This window comes from Heterodontus francisci, chromosome 16, assembly GCF_036365525.1.
Source record: "Heterodontus francisci isolate sHetFra1 chromosome 16, sHetFra1.hap1, whole genome shotgun sequence".
Classification (NCBI taxonomy): domain Eukaryota; kingdom Metazoa; phylum Chordata; class Chondrichthyes; order Heterodontiformes; family Heterodontidae; genus Heterodontus; species Heterodontus francisci.
This window is the reverse complement of record NC_090386.1, coordinates 58,617,794-58,636,070: the sequence shown is the minus strand read 5'-3', so window position 1 is coordinate 58,636,070 and position 18,277 is coordinate 58,617,794. Positions and strand designations below refer to the sequence as shown.

The window sequence follows — 18,277 nt, the reverse complement described above, 5'->3', positions numbered from 1 at the left end:
GAAGCTACATATATTAATACACAGGGCCCTGTTCTTTGCAGAGAAAAGAAAGAACATGTACATACATTGCACCTGTTTCAGCTGAATAAAATGGCTGGTTCATTCCTCAGGGCAATGCCTTGACCAGAGTCAAGCTGCCTGGTTTAAATTTCATACAAAGCTTGGCAGTTAACTGTCAGTCACCGTAAACTGGTGCATTCTCCATGGTAGCGCCTCTACCAATCAGAGTTCACTTGCCAACTGATCAGCACTCTCACCTCAGGCATTATAAGTTGTTTTCCCTTACATTGGTTATTCTTGTGTATTGTCCTGATGCGTGCAGGATGAAAAGCTTCAACAACATGTCTCTATTTTCAGCAATACTCAAGTTCTGTACCACCAAATGACTATTACTATCGCACTCACTGCACTCTCTGGGGAAAGGTCATGCCTTCTCCCAGCAGAGGGGATCTGGTGGCCCCTGTATCCCTGAGTATGACGATGGGTTTGCTTGCCCCACTCAAGGGATATGGGGTTACTCTCCCTTTGGATACAAAATCCTGATAACCTTCAGGGATCTTGTTAAATTTTCCTGCACCCACAGCAGTATGTTTCCTGGGTCTTACTGCTGTTGCAGTTAAAGCCACAGCCTGCTCTGCTGTGCTTTCCATTAGGGCCTCGTCTCTGCACTTGTTTGGTGTGCCCTGATTAACCCTACAGGTTTTCCCTGTAATTTTCAGCAGTCAGCTCGGAGGTGGAAAACATGGGTCCCCAGGTCTCACCCCTGCTCTCAGCTCCATCTTTTTTGGCTTGAGGAGGGCCCTTTGTGTGTCCAGCTTTCCCTTCTCGCCCAGGACGATTTTGGCTCCTCTCACCCTCCCACCTTTTATCCTTTTTGGGGTTGTGGGGTGACAAGGGAAGGGTTTCCCTTGGGATACGGACTTATATATGAGAGTGAATTCATCAGCCAGAACTGTGGCCTGCATGGCTCTTTGAACCTTTTACCCTAGAAAGGGGAAGTGAGTTTTTAAATTCCTTGAAAAGAATCACCTCTCTAAGGTTTTCATATATGGGCTGTACCTTCAGGGCCCTAAGCCACTGGTCAAAAGCCAGCTGCTAGCTTCTTTCAAACTCGAGGTACGTTTGATCAGGCTGCCTCTGGAGGGTTCGGAATTTCTGGCGGTACGCTTCCGGAACTAGCTCAAATGCCCCGAGGATGGCATTTTTAGTCAATTCATAATCAGATGAACTTTCATCTGGCAACAGTGAATAAACCTCATGGGCTTTTCCTGTTGGCTTGCTTTGTAACAGCAGACTCCAGCTCTCGGCCGGCCGTTTCAACTGTCTTGCAAGCTTTTCAAACGTGACAAAAAATGCTTGCACATCTCCCTCATTGAACTTTGGAATCAACTGGGAGAACTTTAAGAGCTCAGCACATGGCCCTGAGCTAAGGGTTGCTTTCACGCCGGCCTTGCTTTCACTGGGGTGACCATGTCGCCCCCTAGTTAATTGAAGCGGCTTTAGCTCCTTTTCCTCCTCCTTCTGGAAATTTTCTCTCTTTCCCTCTCTGTTTTTCCCCGTCTTCCAATTCAAGTTTCCTCTGTTCTAATTGTATTTTAGCTAACATTACCTTATCTGAGTCTGACTAAAACCCTGTTTCTGAATCTTCAGGTTCAAGTGAAAAATGCTTGGCCACAAGTCTTAGGATTTCAGATTTCTTAGCTTTTGTACAGAAAGTAATCCCAAGCTGCCCAGCTACATTCCTTGACTCTTCAGTAGATAGGACCTTTAACTTATCCCAAGTTACTTCACCCTGGCTTGGGAAGGTACTGGCCTCGGATGCGGACATGTTGGTACTTAAGCAGCAAAACCCCAAGAAAACATGTATTGACATTTTTTTTTTTGATCGGGATCAATTTGGTTTTCCATTTCCAATTTCTCATTTGTCTTTGGGTTACCATCCCAGGCAATAGCCCCCACATTTCTGTTATGGCCAGGTGAGGAGGTGGGGGTGATGGTCTCAGGCTCCCCTTTTTGCCCCTTCTCTTGTTTGACCGCAACAGGGTTTATCCTTTGTTAACACATTGATTGAATTTACCACCTCAGTGAGCGCTTGCTCCTGTACCTCTAATTTCATTGCAAAAGAACTAATCAGACAGATTTTCTTGAGTTTAAACAAGAAAGATGTAAGTTTATTACTCAACACTCTAAGCCAGTTAAAATACTGAAAACACACTACACATTCATGCACACATTCACAAGAGAGTCACACACACACACAAATAGATTACAGAGTGAAAACAGATTTCATAGTTGGATTAGAGTCCAGAATAAATGGAATTTAAATACAGTTGATGAATCCAGTAGTCCTCAGCTGAAATTGTATTCCTGAAATCGTCACTGTGCCATGTGCACGGTGGTGGGCTGGCTTTGCTCAGGGCTCTTGAAGGTAGAAGAGGGGGTTGATTCTCGTTTCCTGGCTGCTGGCTGTGGCAGTCTATAGGCTTGAGGGGGTTCTCAGTCAGAGCCAGACCGTCTCTTGATACTTTCTGGGAAGAGAGAGAGAGAGAGCCTGCTTCGTTGATGGCTTTTCAGTTATTCCTCTCTGCTTTCTGTGTGACAAAGCTTACAGTCTCTCCAAAGCTGCGCAGGCAATCATATGACTCTTATCAAGCTCTTTTGGTTTTTTTTCATGAAGTTTTTCTGGAATTTTCTCAAGATTCAAGGTACTACACCTCAAGATGTCCAGTCGCACTTGGAGGGGGTTGACTGTTTCAAAGTCAATGGGTGTAGTCGGCCCTGATGACAGTGTTGATAAGCCATTCTCAGTAATTCAATCACTGAGAATGTTTTGGCTAGGCTGGATGAGACTATTTGTCTCCAGTTTTAATCTTCTCATGTTTTAAATGTAAAATGCAGTGGCCGTCTTGGCTAACAGTTTTAAAAAAAGTTACTTGTAAGATTTTTCCATTAAAAATCTAATATCAGTTTTCAACTGATGAAATTAATATTTCCCCTTTGGCATATAGGGTTTTCATGACAAGAGGCACTGCCATCTGTCCAAAAAAGGATTTACAAGGATGATACTGCAACTGAGAGGTTATAGCTATCAGGAAAAGTTTAACAGGCTGGGCTGTTTTCTCCAGAAAAGAGAAGGCTGAGGGGCCTTTAAGATTATGAAAGGGTTTGGTATTGTTGGTGTGGAGAATATGTTTCCACTTGGTTGGGGAAACCAAAATGAAGGGCCATAACAATATAAGTTAGTCACTAATAAATTCAATAAGGAACTCAGGAACAACTTATTTACTTAGAAATGGTTTGCATTGTAGTACTCTCTAGTAGAACTAGGAATAGTTGAAGAGAATAACATAGAAGTATTTAAGGAGAAGCGCAATAAACACATGAGAGAAAGGAATAAAAGGCTATGTTGATAGGGTTAGATGAAATAGCGTGGAAGAAGCCTCATGTGGAACATAAACACTGGCATGAACCTGTTGGGCTGAATGACCTGTTATGTGCTGTGCATTCTATGTAAAGTACTGTGGTAATGGCAGATCGCACTCTGTGACAAAGTTAAGATTTAAGTATTTTACATTAATATCTTTGTATTATATTGCAAAGCTTCAAGCATTCCTCTAGATGTGTTTTGTTTTATGTTTGTTTTAGCTTTGGAACAACAATGTGATGAGCATCGTAAACGAGCCAAAGAATTAAAGCACAAATCACAGCACCTAAACAATGTTCTCATGACCTTGACTCCAATTGCAGCAGCACCTCCTTCAAAACGGCCTCGCCTTACAAGAGCAACATCAGGACCAGCAACAGTGGCAGCTCATATGGTCACGACATCACAGTCAGGCCAGATTACACTGGCTTCTGGAGTGCCTCTCTCCCAACTAACAAATATAGGAAAAATGGCAACGTTATCTACCATTCCAGTCTCTGCAGTTGGCAAGATTTCACCACATACAGCAACATTTACTGCCACAGCTTCACCACTGATTGGAGGGTACAGTGTTCTGGCATCATCAAGTTCTGGGATACCCAATACAGTTGAGATTCACCCAGATGCATCCAATCTGGCAGTCCTTAGCACGGCTGCCATCCAGGATGGTAACACAGTGTTGAAAGTAGTCAGCCCAATCCAACTGTTCACTACAGTCCCTGGCCTCAACTCTGCACTCCATAATGCTACCCAGATGGCAACCGTTGGAAGCACACTTATGGCTGTGCCGTCAGCTGAAACCACCACATCAGGAGAAGGACACACCACTATACAGGTAACGTCAATAAGTGAAGAACATGAACAGAAACCATAGTTTGGAATAATGCTTCACATTGTTGTTAAAATGTTTTGTTTAAAAGCGTTGTTGCTACTGAATGTAACTTTTGAGAACAGTACAAGGATGGTTTCTGTTCTGCTGTGGGTAAACCTACACAGCGCCACCAAGTGGTAACAATTGGTTGAAATGAAAACAGCAAAATCATGGAGCAAGTGTCTCAATTCTTTTTCAGACTTTGTCAAAAATAAAGGCATTTATCAGATATGCTTGGTAGAGTTGTTTATAATGCATTTTACAGAGCTTTTCTGCACTGTATTTTGTGTGCTTTAATACCTAATTACACTCAAACTGTTGTCTTGTGGTTGCTTTAAAAAATCTGTAATTGACTATTAATGGCAGTTTTTCTTTGCAATAGGTACTCTCACTGTTTTCTAACAATTATTTTACTGTATTGTGCTGTTTGGATAATCACATGATTAATATGGAGAATTTGTAAATATCCGGCTGTTATAATTTGGTTACAATTGGTTACAATCAATATTATATTTAGAATAAGGCTGGTACATGATTGCAAAGATTTAGGATTTTGTCACATAAGAAAAGCTAAGCAGACAAATGGGTACACTATAAGTAAGTTGACTTTTTTTTTAAAAAAAGGATTGAAATACTGTGTGTAAAAGAAATTATTGCATTTGCGCTTTAGTAGCAGCCACAACGTAAGGTACCATTTTTATTCATGGTGAAAATGTGGTTATTTGAATGTATGAGCTAAACGAAACAAAACTAATGTAGTAGTGTTTATATTGCAAGTTATGCCTTTCACATCATATACCTTTTTTACACTGCGTATGTTTATTGAAATTATCAGATCAATACTTATAAGCTAAACTGGTAAAGAAATGGAACAGAAATATTATGTCACTGTTTTTCCTCCCTCCTGATATTAAATTGAAACCATATTTTCATGTTCAGGATCTTTGAACTTGCTAGTTTTTCAAGAAATTATTCCCTATGTTACATATGTGTGATCTCCTTATAGTCTATAAATACTATAATTTGAGAAATGTTTACAATCACTCAGCTGGACAGTGTCCTAACCGTTTAAGTTTAAGTTCATCATATTTTCTTTCACACCAAAATTCAAACTTTTTTTTCTGCCATTCTGAACACATGCATGTCCACAAACAGCTATGAGACTGATTAATGAACAGTCAGTTTCTGATTGGAGGATAAGCTGTTGAGTCAAATCCTTTGGCTGAAGATAGACTGCCTATTCTCAGTTTTGTAGTACAAGTAAATAAAGAAGTCTTTATGACTATTCCTTCACAATTGAAAAGATTTTCAATTCTTCCCTTGCCCCTTATGAAGTCCTCCTAGGTCATTCACTTCCTGCATTTAAAACAGTGGGTGATAAATCATTCCTGAGCTGGTTCTTGAACTGGCTGCAGGGAGATATCTGAGAGCAGCCATGTGATAACTTGCCCCCAGATGGTGATTTTCCCCTTTCTGGGGAATAGATTGGCCTGTGCTCATCACCTCTTCACAGTTACAGAGGCTGAGATTAGTAGAACAGTAGGATTTTGTCACACATGAAAAGATAACCAGGCAAATACAAACAAATGGGTACACTATAAGCAAGCTGACTTTAAAAACAAAATGGATTTAAATACCGTGTTTAAAAAAAAATTGCATTTACGCTTTGGTAGCAACCACAATGTAAGGTACCATTTTTATTCATGGTGAAAATGTGGTTATTTGAATGTATGAGCTAAACAAAACAAAACTGATGTAGTAGTGTTTCTATTGCAAGTTATGCCTTTCACATAATATATCTTTTGCTGGCACAAACCCATATTCTACCACAATGTATTGAATAACAGATAAACTGGGAATGAGTGATAAGATGATCTTGCTCTCCAAATTTGATCACATCAGCTGAACCCTGTGATGACATTACAGTCTACGACTTATTTCCTGGTACATTTATTTTATATAAAGTCTGTATATGAAGTTTCAGGGTAATAAGTGTAACAGTTTTATGAGTTTTTATCTGGGTTTGGTTGCAATTTTTTGTGAAGAGTACCAATGCTTCTGGCTGTCTTTCAGGAGTGTTCCATGTTCTTGCAATGTCAAGTGAACCTTCAGAAAAGGATATTTAACTCCTTTATGAAAATAATTTGTAATAAATTACTGGGAAATTCTATGTAATCTTTTGATATTTATCTATTTCTTTGTTAGGATCTTTTTTCCTTTTTAAGTGAAAAGTGAATCTGTTCAGTATAACTGCTGCAATTTGAATAGAGCTTTCATTTCTTACAGATTTCAAAATACATTTTAAAATACAAAGAAAAAGGGATCTTGAGTTGCATTTATGTAGCTTCTTATCATGTTGAAGTATCTCAAGCGTAATCTAGTTGGTTCATTCATTTGGTGAGGATGGCAGGTAACTGAAGGGTGGCCATCCCCTTGAAAGGAAATTGTGTTGGCTAAATCTGATTGAAGATGTTGGGAAATAAGAGACTGATGAGAAAGATAGTTGGAGTCAGTTATTACTGATTGCAATGTTATTGTACAAAATATGAACGCTCCAAAATTGTATAACTGTATGTGAAATCTGAATGTGATCAAAGGTGTTTCAGCTGAAACTTATTTGGGGCGAACCTTAAAGTTTTGTAAATAAAACAAAATAAAAGTTGTGCAACGTAGAGACTTTTTGCAAAATTCCATTGCATAATGGTTCTCATTCTATATTTGTGCCTGTTGGTTGATTTTCATGCTGTTGCTGTAGTATACTATTTTGTCTATGGCAAAAAAGCCATTTTTCCATTTTGTACAAACTTTTACTGGCATACATTGGGTATTTCAAAGTGTTAAACTAATAAAAACTTTATGTCTTGCTTTGAAAGAAATACAGACTTTTTGGGGGCAAGACTAAGTGGATAGACAAATAAATATATTTACTTGCATATGTATGGTGTTGCTCAGGATAAGCCAGAGAATAGGATTTTTAATGTCTTTCCACATAACACACAAGTCAGGGCTACTAGCTTACTGTAACTGAATAAGAAATTACATTTTATTACGAGTTTTTTTTTTACTGGTGCCTTGGGGATTAAATTCCACAACTGTCCATTTTTCAATGAAAACAGTAAATGAATGGCCATTATTTATTTTTGTTCCTTTACCAATTTATTAAATTATTATCCTTTACAATTTTGAAAACTGAGGATACGCAGTAAGATGGGATGTAAAATGTACCAGTTGGAGGTAGGTACCTGTGCTCCAGTTTCCATGCTGTGTGTTGCACCACTTTTTACAACAATGGAAAACGAGTTGGACGTGCTGATGATCTGGAGAGGTATTTATGCCACAATTCCTGTACGTATTATTTGCATATCTATTGGAGTAATGATTGATTGGTGTAAAACAGGAGTAATCTGCTTGGATGCATGGAAATTAGTGCATAGCCTTTAAAAAGCCAGTTCTATCTGAAAATTGTAGCAGCATGCTGGGGGAGCTGCAGGTAAGTAAGGAACAATGCTTAGTTCACTCCCCTGACTATCACTCAGATGACTGCATGCCTCATGCATGCTTTTGTGCCACTTCTCGAGTGCCTAACACAGGAGCAGCTGGCAGAGGCCGCCAAATAAAGGACCATGGCTTGAACTGAAGCAGAGAAGAAGACGTCACAATTTCACTAGGTCTAACCTGCAAAACCTCCTGCATGAAATACAGGTCAGAAAATGTAACTTGTGGCACTGAACACTAACTCTGTTAACCCCAGGACTGCAGACCACTACAGCAAAATGTTCAATGACCTGACCAAGGCAGACAAGGTAACAGGCTATCTTGCTTTTATTTCTTGGGTACCGGTGTACTTTTCACCCTCTAAAAGTAATAGTTGTGCAAATAACCCTTCACAATGGTGAGGGACATTAACTCAAGATTTCACAGTATGGTTGCTTTTGGCCCCTCACAGCATTTACTTGCATGCACAACCTTAAAGCTGTTTCCTGTATTTTAACAGAGTGATTCCACTACATCTTTTCAGCTTTTCCGTGCCACTTGACATACACTCCTCACTTACTATTCTTCCACTAATTTATTCATTCTTGTGTCAGGAGAAAATGGCGCACTGTGCCCTGGAGGGTGCATCCCCAATCTGAAGCACCTTATTGCCAATGAGAAGACGTCCATGGAGCTCATGGGGAGGCACTCTGCTCCTGCTGTGAGGGATGGTAAGGCTAGCAGCATTGTGCCTGAGTCAGGTTAATGTTTTGTGATCAGTTCCGTGAAAATAAGTAAAATGTTATTTTTCTTCAATAAATAAATACCACGATGCATAAATAAACACATGGGGCCTGATTTAACTCTGTGCAAATGGATGGATTTTGAATGGGTTAAAATCGGGCCCATGGTTACTTTAGAAAAATGTATTTTTAATATCAGACATCAGTAAGCAATTTTTGCATCTCTTGGAAGGGGGTGGGGTATGTAATGAATAATCTCTGTGAATGGCCACTTTTGTTGTCAATCAAACACTCCCAACTATTGCATCAGAAAACATTGTTTAGCTTGGGTAGAAGCCTTTTTTCGATCAAAAATTGTAAACAAAGTGGTTAACTTCGGTCAGGCAGCAACTGTGGAGAGAGAAACAGAGTTAACATTTTAGGTCGATGACCTTTATTCAGAACACCTGAAACGTTGGCCTGGATTTTTCAGGCAGGTCAGTGGCGAAGCAAGGGTGTTTGCTGCTGATCTTGAATAAAGTTGCAGTGATCTCTGGCAGAAATTTCCCCTATCCTGATAGCAGTTTAAATCTGGGCCAAGTCAAGGGGATGTTTTGGTATGCAACAGCAGTGATGGCAGCAAGCAGGTATGTAACCAATCAAATTGAAGCATTCACACACGGCAAATAAAGAAGTTAAAAGCATTTAAAATCCTTCACTTTTAATTTAAATTTTCAGGTAACAAAATAAATGTATGTCTGTATTAAGATAGAAACTAAAATAAACAGTATTTTAGAAAAAGAAAATTCATGTTTTTTAAAAATATATAGAATTTTAAATCATTGTGGAGAAATTTTAGGGGGCAGTAAAGGTGTTTAGCAGTAATTATGAAGCGAATACACCGTTAAAAACCTAGCTACACCTCATTCAACAAGCTGTAACTTTTTCCAGGGCTTTTATAGCGAGACTAACAGTGTTAGAGTGGAAGTTCTTGTCAATTCTTGATTGCAATGGAGATTACAGTCTGTTGGAACCTCTGCAGTACACCCAGTGGAGGGATGTAGACTCACTGACAGCAACTTCTGGATTTCTTCGTTATTCTGAACTCCCGATGTTGCTGTCAGTTTTAGTGGAGTAATGATGGCAAATGCTGACAGTTTTGCTGTCATTACCACAATGAAATCCGAGCCAATAACTCTGTTTCTCTCTCCACGGATGCTGCCTGACCTGCTGAGTAGTTCCAGCATCTGCAGTACTTTGCTTTTGTTTTGGTTAACTTTGTTATGAAGTAAATAAGAGGGGAAAAAAGTAAGTAGTATTGCACTAAGTCATCGTATCTGTATAAATTAATTTTATCTGTTCAATGATTTGTTTTCTGAACTATCAATGTAAATAATGATAGTCTTTCCGCTTATCTGTCTTAGCCTCCTGAAGGCAACAGTGATGTTAGCCTTTATTTAAAATTTATTTGCAAACCTATTCAAAGTCATCATCTAGTTTTTTTGAAACTATTTTCAAAAACATACAAATGAAAATACTTTATGCACAGAGGCATAATCACTGAAAATGAAGAAATAATACATTTTGAAATTTGAGAATAAACAAAATCTGCCAAAGTTGTGTATTCAGTACTGTCAGTCATTTTGGAATTGGTCACTCTTGTTATGACCCCATGGAGATCAACAAATCAAAAGAAAAGAATTTACCAAATGACTCCAATAAAAAAAAAAGCAAATGTTCAAGATTTCACTTTTATAACTTTAACAATCAAACCAAAATCAACATAAATTAAACATGAAATAACAGACAAATCACAGTCAATATATATTGCCAGGCAAACCTGACAAGACTGAGGCACACATTATTTCGCCACATCAACATTAAAACTGAAAATTGCAAGACCCTGACTGGAAGGACATTTGTATAGTACTAGCAGTGTTGGAACAAAGGGGACCCAGTTGTTGCTTCCCCAATACCCAGAAGAAGTGGTTAGACCAGTTTTAGTCACATGGCTAACTGGCTGTTGCAGAGAATTTGAACTTCCAACCAAGGATTTGAATTCTGCCACAGCTGTGTGATCATGGAGTGAAGATGTCTCTTGGAACTGTAGCACAAATTACCTCCTATCCTTTCTGCCTGCCTCTATCTCCTTCCCATGGAACTTAATTTTGCGAATACACATGAAACTCAAAGAGAGAAAGGATCCTACATGAACAAGGTTTTTAGAAGACTACAGGGCCCCAACGAAAAGCAAAACTACTTACAAAAGGACTACAGTGAGCTCGAAGCACCATAACAAGATATTGCCCTTCCTACTATATCTTCCTCCTCTGTTCTGTCTCTATATGCATGTTTATGTCGTGTGTGCATGCTCCCATGGATGCGTCGTATATCCGTAGGCGTGAACCGTATTTAAGTTTAAGGTTTAATAAATTTCATCTTCATTAAAACAAAGACAGTCTGTTTGTGCTCATTTCTTTGCCTTATATTTGGAAAGTTGTGAACAAGGATTCACGAAGGGGGAACTCAAACCACAGTGTGTTTAAAATTAAACCCTGTTACAATAAGACCATGTGAAGATAGTAACAGACCCCTAGACACCTTTCGCACCTGATCGTAACAATATATTTTACTGATTACACGTTAGCTATCAGATGCAACAAAGATCGATCTCACGTATTTACTGGGCAGTCCGCTCAGTATATATAACACCAATTACAGCCAATAAGTATTTCAAAACTCTGAACTTCCTCAAGTAGATTTCCAGATCCTGTCTTTCAAGATGCAGTCACTAATTTTCATCCACTAGCAGTTTCCCTTTAATCCTGAACTCCATGGATATGGTCTTCACCAAAAAATGTCACACTTCTCCAGAACCTTCTCAGCGCTGCTCACAACAGGCTTGATGGCATGGATCCACTGGTATTACCTTTATCCACGTCCTTCTGTGACAACCATGTGCACTGTATGGCCAGGTCTGGTTAATCAGTTCCTCGATATAACAGAAACTGCTCCTAGATTTAGTCTTCATTTTCTTCAACCTACCTGCAAAAAAGCACCTTCCTGCTATATGAACTTAGATTGCTCTGTCTCCTTTTTATCTGGTTCCAACCAGTTTCAGTTTCTCCAGAAACCTGAAGTTTTTGTTTCAATTTCTGTTAGGACAGTCTGTTCCAGTACCTCACAGTCTATTCCCCCCCCCTCCCCCCAAAAAAAACATCTTTGCAATCAGGTTCAGCACACCTAACAGAAGATTCGAGAAGACAGCTCGCACATGTTCCCCAGGGATCCGACAGACCACAGATTCCATGACACTACCCACCAGCAACCACCCCCACCCCGCTCCCCTGCTTTGGGATATAGAAAGTTTTATCATTGTAAAGTTTTACAGCATTTTGGAAATACAGCAAGTTCTTAACATCATAAACATTTTAAATTACAATATTACATACTGTACAGGTAACATTTTTATTTTCCACAATTATGCATATTGTATTTACAAAATCTTAAGGATAATAAGGGCTTAACCAATAACAAAACCAAGTAAATGTGACAATTAGGATTAGAAGAATTCAAACATCATATAATTATCATTTAGTCGTTTGGTAGTACAGAACTTGAGTATTGCTGAAAATAGAGACATGTCAAAAGCTTTTCGTCTTGCAGTCATCAGGACAATCTGAAAAAATACCATGTAAGGGAAAACAATGACTTTATACTGTATGAGAAGAGAGTGCTGATTGGTTGGCAAGTGAACTCTGGTGGAGACGTTGCCATGGAGAATGCACCAATTTACAGTGACTGACTTAACTGCTTCGACAACAGTTCTCTATTTTCAGCAACAATTATCATTACTCAGAGTTTTCCCTCTCTCTTACACCCCTTCTTTAAACTTTGGACAAGGCATCAACAATTCCATTGTTTTTCCCTGCAACATGCACAGTTTTTAGTGTAAATGGCTGTAAGATCAAACTTCAGTGAAACAGCCTGAGGTTCTTTGTTCTGAACTTGTCGAGAAACACAAGTGGGTTGTCTGCATTAGCCAGTACTTCCCCGACTTAAAAGCAAAATACTGTGGATGTTGGAAATCTGAAATAAAAATTGAAAGTGCTGGAAATACACAGCAGGTCTGGTAGGATCTGTGACGGTCATAGACGTGAAATGTTAACTCTCTCTCTGTCCACAGATGCTGCCAGACCTGCTGTGTATTTCCAGCACTTTCTGTTTTTACTTCCCCCTGACCTATTGTTTACATATACTGGCTCTTCAACGTTTTTAGATATAAGACTTAAAGTCTTTTTCTCGATGGTCGAGTACTTTCTTTGATGCTTATGCAGCTTCCTGAGAAGTCGCTAATGGGCTGTTCCATACCAGCATCATGATGTTGAAGTAGCACTGCTCCTACCCCTACATCACTGGCATTGATAGCCACCTTGAATGGCTTACTAAAATCTGGGGCCTCAAGAACTGGTTCCTTTATGAAAATTGCCTTTAACTTCTCAAATGCCTTTTGACATGACTCTGGCCATTCGAACTTCACATTTTTCTTCAACAAGTTTGTCAGTGGAGCGACTACTGCACTGAAATTAGGGACAAATTTCCTGTAGAACTGACACATACCCAGAAATCGTACCATTTCTTTCTTTGTCTTCGATACTGGAAAGTATTATTGACTGAACCTTGGCCTCTCAGGGTAACACTTGACTTTGACCCCCCAGATCTTTCCTAAATAAGTGAGCTTGGCCGTGGCAAACTTGCTCTTTGCCAGGTTTATGACAAGGTTAGCTTTGGCCAGCCTCTCAAATAGAACACTCAAATGTCTGATGTGATCACTCCAAGTGTCGCTGTACACCAAAAGGTCATCGATGTACACGACAAAATGACTCAACACGGCAATCACTTGGTCGGTTAATCTTTGAAATGTAGTCAGTATATATTTCATACCAATGGCATGACTTTACATTGGAACAGACCATCCTGTGTCACAAAAGCAGAAATTTATTTGGCTTGGTTGGTCAAGGGGACTTGCTAATATCCCTTAAGCAAATCAGTCTTGCTAACTAAGGCTAAGTTCCCCTATCAATACAATCCTCAAGCCTTGGGATTATATAGGAGTCTGTCTTAGTGGCTGCATTAACCTTTCAGTAATCAATGCAGAATCTTTGAAAACGGTCTGGTTTTGGTACCAGAATGACAGGAGAACTCCAACTACTTTGATTAGGTTCAATTATATCATTATGTAACATGTATTGAACCTCCTCCCTTTGACCAATTTGTTGGGATTGAGTCTGTAGGGGTTTTGTTTAATTGGTTTAGCTTCCCCAACATCAACCTCATGAATAGCCAGAGAAGTGCAACCTGGCTTATCTGCGTATACAGGCTTATATTCCCAAATTAGTTATCCATGTCTTTCCTCTTTTGCTCAGGTAGATGGTGTAGCACCTCATCCAGACTCTTTAACAGCTCTGTGTTCGCCAGCTTCACCACAGGAGGATCAATCTGAGAACTCTCAGTCTCAGACTGATCATCTGGTTCATCATGTGCACCAATATCACCATCTGCATTATCTACCAACTGTGCTACACCTACTGGCTGACTATGCTCACAGTCACAGTATCTCTTCAGCATATTCACATGAGGCATCCTTTGACTGTTTTGTCATTCTGGGGTACTAACTACATAGTTCACATCACTGAGTTTCCTTTGGATAACGTAGGATCCACTAAACCGAGCTTTCAATGGTTCACTGGGCAAAGGCAATAAGCCTAGCACCTTATCCCTGGGTTGAAAACTACGTTGAAAGCTATTCTATCTGCTTGTGCATTCATCACCTGCTGAGAAGCCTTGAAATGTTCTCTGGCCACCACACAAGCTTTTGAGAGCCTTTCCTGGAACTTCGACACATAATCTAGGAGGGTAGTTTCCTCCTCCTGTGCCAAAAATCTTTCCCTGATGAGTTTAAGGGGGCCCCTAACCTCATGCCCATAGACTAATTCGAAGGGACTGAAACTAGTAGACTCATTTAGTGTGTCCCTTGTCACGAATAACAAAAATGATACCCCTTTATCCCAATCCTGGGGATACTCAAGACCCGAAGCCCTAATCATACACTTTAGGGTTTGGTGATACCTCTCTAAAGCACCTTGGGACTGTGGGTGATAAACAGACGATTTGAGCTGCTTTACCCCTAAATTACACATCAATTCTTGAAGTACACCTGACATGAAATTTGTCAGACTGAATTTCTTTTGGCAACCCATACCTAGTGAAAAACTGGACCAACTCCTCAATCACAACTTTCGTAATGATCTTCAATGGTACTGCCTCTGGAAATCAAGTGGACAAATGCATGCTGGTCAGGAGATAATTATGACCTGAATTAGTCTTAGGCAAGGGTCCAAAACAGTCCAGTTATCAATATTAATGGGGCTGGCTTAATTGATGTCTGTGGCTGCCCAACCATCTGACATGTGTGACATGCCTTACAAAAGTCAACTACATCCTTATACAGCTTCAGCCAGTAAAGATGCATTGTTAGCCTGGCCTGATACCCAAATACCCAAATGACCTGCGACTGGAATCTCATGGGCAATTCTCAAAATTTCACTGGGATAGCAAGGATAGACAACAATTCACTGCCACTTTTCTTCCAGGAATGCCTACCTTGAAGAGGTTTTGCTCTTCTCTCCGACTGGATTTCTGTTTGTCTCTTTTGCCTTGTTCACCTTCATTGCTTTCCAGGTGTTTGATAAGGTGTCTACTGTTACAAGGGTTTTGTTTTTGTATTGAAAACTTAGAATTCTATGTGTTTTTAAAAACTGAGGAAAGGATCTTTCTGTGGACATTGATTGCTGAAACTTGGTGGGTTTGGACTGAGTAAAATACACAGACTGCAAGGCACCTGTTTCCAAACAACTCAGCAGGGGAATGACAGGTAAAGATTTATGATTGTCATGTGACGTGATTGTTGAAGTTTAATCTCACTTTTGGATTGTGAAAAGAGCACGCATTTTGAAATCAAAGTGATTCCTGACAACGCTGGCCAGCGCCGACGTCATGCGCAGACGGTCTCCTGCTCTCTGCACATACGCTGCGTTCCGGCTTGCCAGGACCCGTTTGCGCATGCGCTGGTGACGTCATCGCGTTACGTCGTCTTCCTCGGGCAACGCGCCAGGTTGGCCTCTGCGCATGCGCTTCATGCAACGCCACCGGATATTCACGCATGCGTCAATCTTCCGATATTCATGCATGCTTCAAAGGTTCGGCATGAGTTTTTGAAAGTGGAAGGAGGAGAGGTTTCGTCGGGCATTTTCTCGCATTTTATCTTAATTATTTAGTCGTTTTGGAGATTTGCTTCATTTTTATTAGACAGAGGAGATTGTTCCAAGGTAAGTTGCTCTGAAAACATTTCCATTGTCTGGGGCACTGCATGTGCTCCAGTCACTGTTGTAAGTTGCTGTGTGCAGGCAGCACATGTGCTGCAGTCCAGCAAACAACCTTCCATCTAAACGGTCACTTTCGTTTTTGTAACGTTTCAATGGAGTGCATTCTGTATTTCTTATCTCATCTCATGTATCCCGTATGGTCCCTTAATAGCCTTCCTGAACTTCCTAAACATATGCCTGCCTGTTCAAAGCTCCACTTCCCCCACCTGCGGTACCCTCTCCTTGCTGTTCAGTTACACAGTCACCTGTTCCTGCACCCATCCGAGCAGTGTACATGGACACACAGCCACCTGTTCCTGCACCCATCCGAGCAGTGCACATGGACACACAGCCACCTGTTCCTGCACCCATCCGAGCAGTGCACATGGACACACAGCCACCTGTTCCTGCACCCATCCGAGCAGTGCACATGGACACACAGCCAGCTGTTCCTGCACCCATCAGAGCAGTGCACATGGACTCACAGCCACCTCATGCCGTGTCCAGTGGTAGCACAAATGTGAATGCTCTTGCTGCGTACACAACTGGTGAGGTGGGAGTGCAGCCACACCACTCTCCATCCTCAGTGTTGCTTGAAGGCAAAGGTAGGTAAGAGTGAAAGAAATGGAAGGTGATGCTGATTGTAGTAGGCTGGATTAAATGGGAGCGTATGGGAAGGCGCAGGAGTAGCATAAACACTAGCAGGGAACAGCTGGGCTAAATGGCCTGCTTTATGTTCATAGTCCAAAAGAAATGTGCTTCTTTTTCCAGCACCCTCACATCATTCATGTTTTCCCTGAGAGCAGCATTGAACCATCACGAGATAGGGGCAGTTACATCATCCTGACTCCTACAGTTGAGGTGGGTACTAAGTGATTCATTGGCGGTGTTATCAGTACATGCCTATCCTGCAGAGCATAAAGCATGTGCAACAGTAATTTCATTGGAGGGAGGGAAGCTCTGACACTCCTGTTCTTTCCTTATTTCTTTTCATGTAAAACGTGCCCTTGAGAAAACAATCCTTGAGACTTAAGGACGGCATTCAAGCAAAGGAGGCAGTGCAGGAGAGGACGCAAGGATGTGCTGATTCCTGCATCTGAGGTTTGTAATATGTGCTTCATTGGCGACGTTATCGATTGGTGCCTTCACTGCAGAACTTAAAAAGGTGTGCACAACAGTAATTTCAGTGGATGGAGGGAGGCAAGCTCTGACTCTGATTTGCTTTATTTCTTTTCATGTAAAACATGCCGTCGAGAAAACAATCCTTGAGACTTAAGGTCAGCATTCAAGCAACGAAGGCAACTGGATCATGCTGCGGAGCTCATCACGATGTGGAAAGGAACATTGCATTTATGGATGAATTGGGAGTGCACATTGGGATGCGCTTGGGGAACATTCACCAAGAATAGACTGAGCTCAGACTCTTGTGACTTTGCCTTCTTCACACGGACAATACAGTAGTGGAATAGAGAGCCAGGCGTTCATTCACCAGAAGGCTCTCCAGGAACAATCTCTTTAGCTGTGCATAGCAGAGACTCGGCCTGTCTGTCTCACGGGAATGCTGGACACAACACTCATGTATCCATGCACAGCAGTTCCTCGGATGCTTAATGAACTTAATAAAACTTCTCAATAATTAAAACCAGAATTGTTGAGGTTTTGTTTTGGATGCTATTTCCCCGACTTTGCAACTGCACTTCAGATATTCAACTGTGGTGGAGGGGTGGAGGTAGGGGGGTAGAGGGAGGGGTGGAGGTAGGGGGGTAGAGGGCGGGGTGGGTGAAGAGGGGGATGGAGGGGTGGGTGAAGAGGGAGGGGTGGGGAGAGCGGGAAGGGGTGGGGAGAGGGAGCATGCAAAAGGCAGGGCCAGACAGTTGCAATGCCTGAAGTACTGTTGAGAAGTAGGGGAGAAAGCAACTGGGGAGGGGAGAAAGCAACTGGATTGGGCATCCGCAGCTGGAGGGAAAGGCTGAATGGAGAGGGCCGAAAGCGAGAGGCCGTAGAGAGCCGCGGGGAGCAAGCGGCCGAAGACCTTGGTGTCGCTGGGTGCAGGGACTGGCCGGTAAGTCTTTTGCTGTTGTGTTTATGGCGCATGCACAGAAAAAGGCATTCCTCTTCCGCTCCGCTGCTCCCCCCCACCGCTGCCCTCCCCCACCACCACTCTCACCCACCGCCGCCCTCCCCCCCCACTCTCTCCCCTCCCCCCCCCCGCTCGCTCTCTCGCTCTCTCTCTCCCCTCTCCCTCTGTCTCCCTCTCTCTCCCTCTCCCTCATCTCTCTCTCCCTCTCTCTCTCCCTCATCTCTCTCCCCCCCCATGTCTCTCCCCCTCCCTCTCTCACTCTCTCTCCCCCCCTCTCCCCCT

General features: G+C 41.5%; 1 protein-coding gene across 5 annotated transcripts in view; it reads left to right on the top strand.

The window, feature by feature from the left end:
• Positions 1 to 17,018, top strand: part of gmeb2 (glucocorticoid modulatory element binding protein 2) — a 94,271-nt gene extending 77,253 nt beyond the window's left edge. For all 5 annotated transcript variants that reach the window (XM_068048222.1, XM_068048221.1, XM_068048219.1 and 2 more), the window contains 3 exons: positions 3,646 to 4,259; positions 8,384 to 8,500; positions 16,687 to 17,018. In XM_068048222.1, the coding sequence (XP_067904323.1) occupies positions 3,646 to 4,259; positions 8,384 to 8,428 (659 nt within the window). In that variant the 3' untranslated portion in view covers positions 8,429 to 8,500; positions 16,687 to 17,018. The remainder of the gene's footprint in view (positions 1 to 3,645; positions 4,260 to 8,383; positions 8,501 to 16,686) is intronic.
• Positions 17,019 to 18,277: the final 1,259 nt, after the last annotated feature.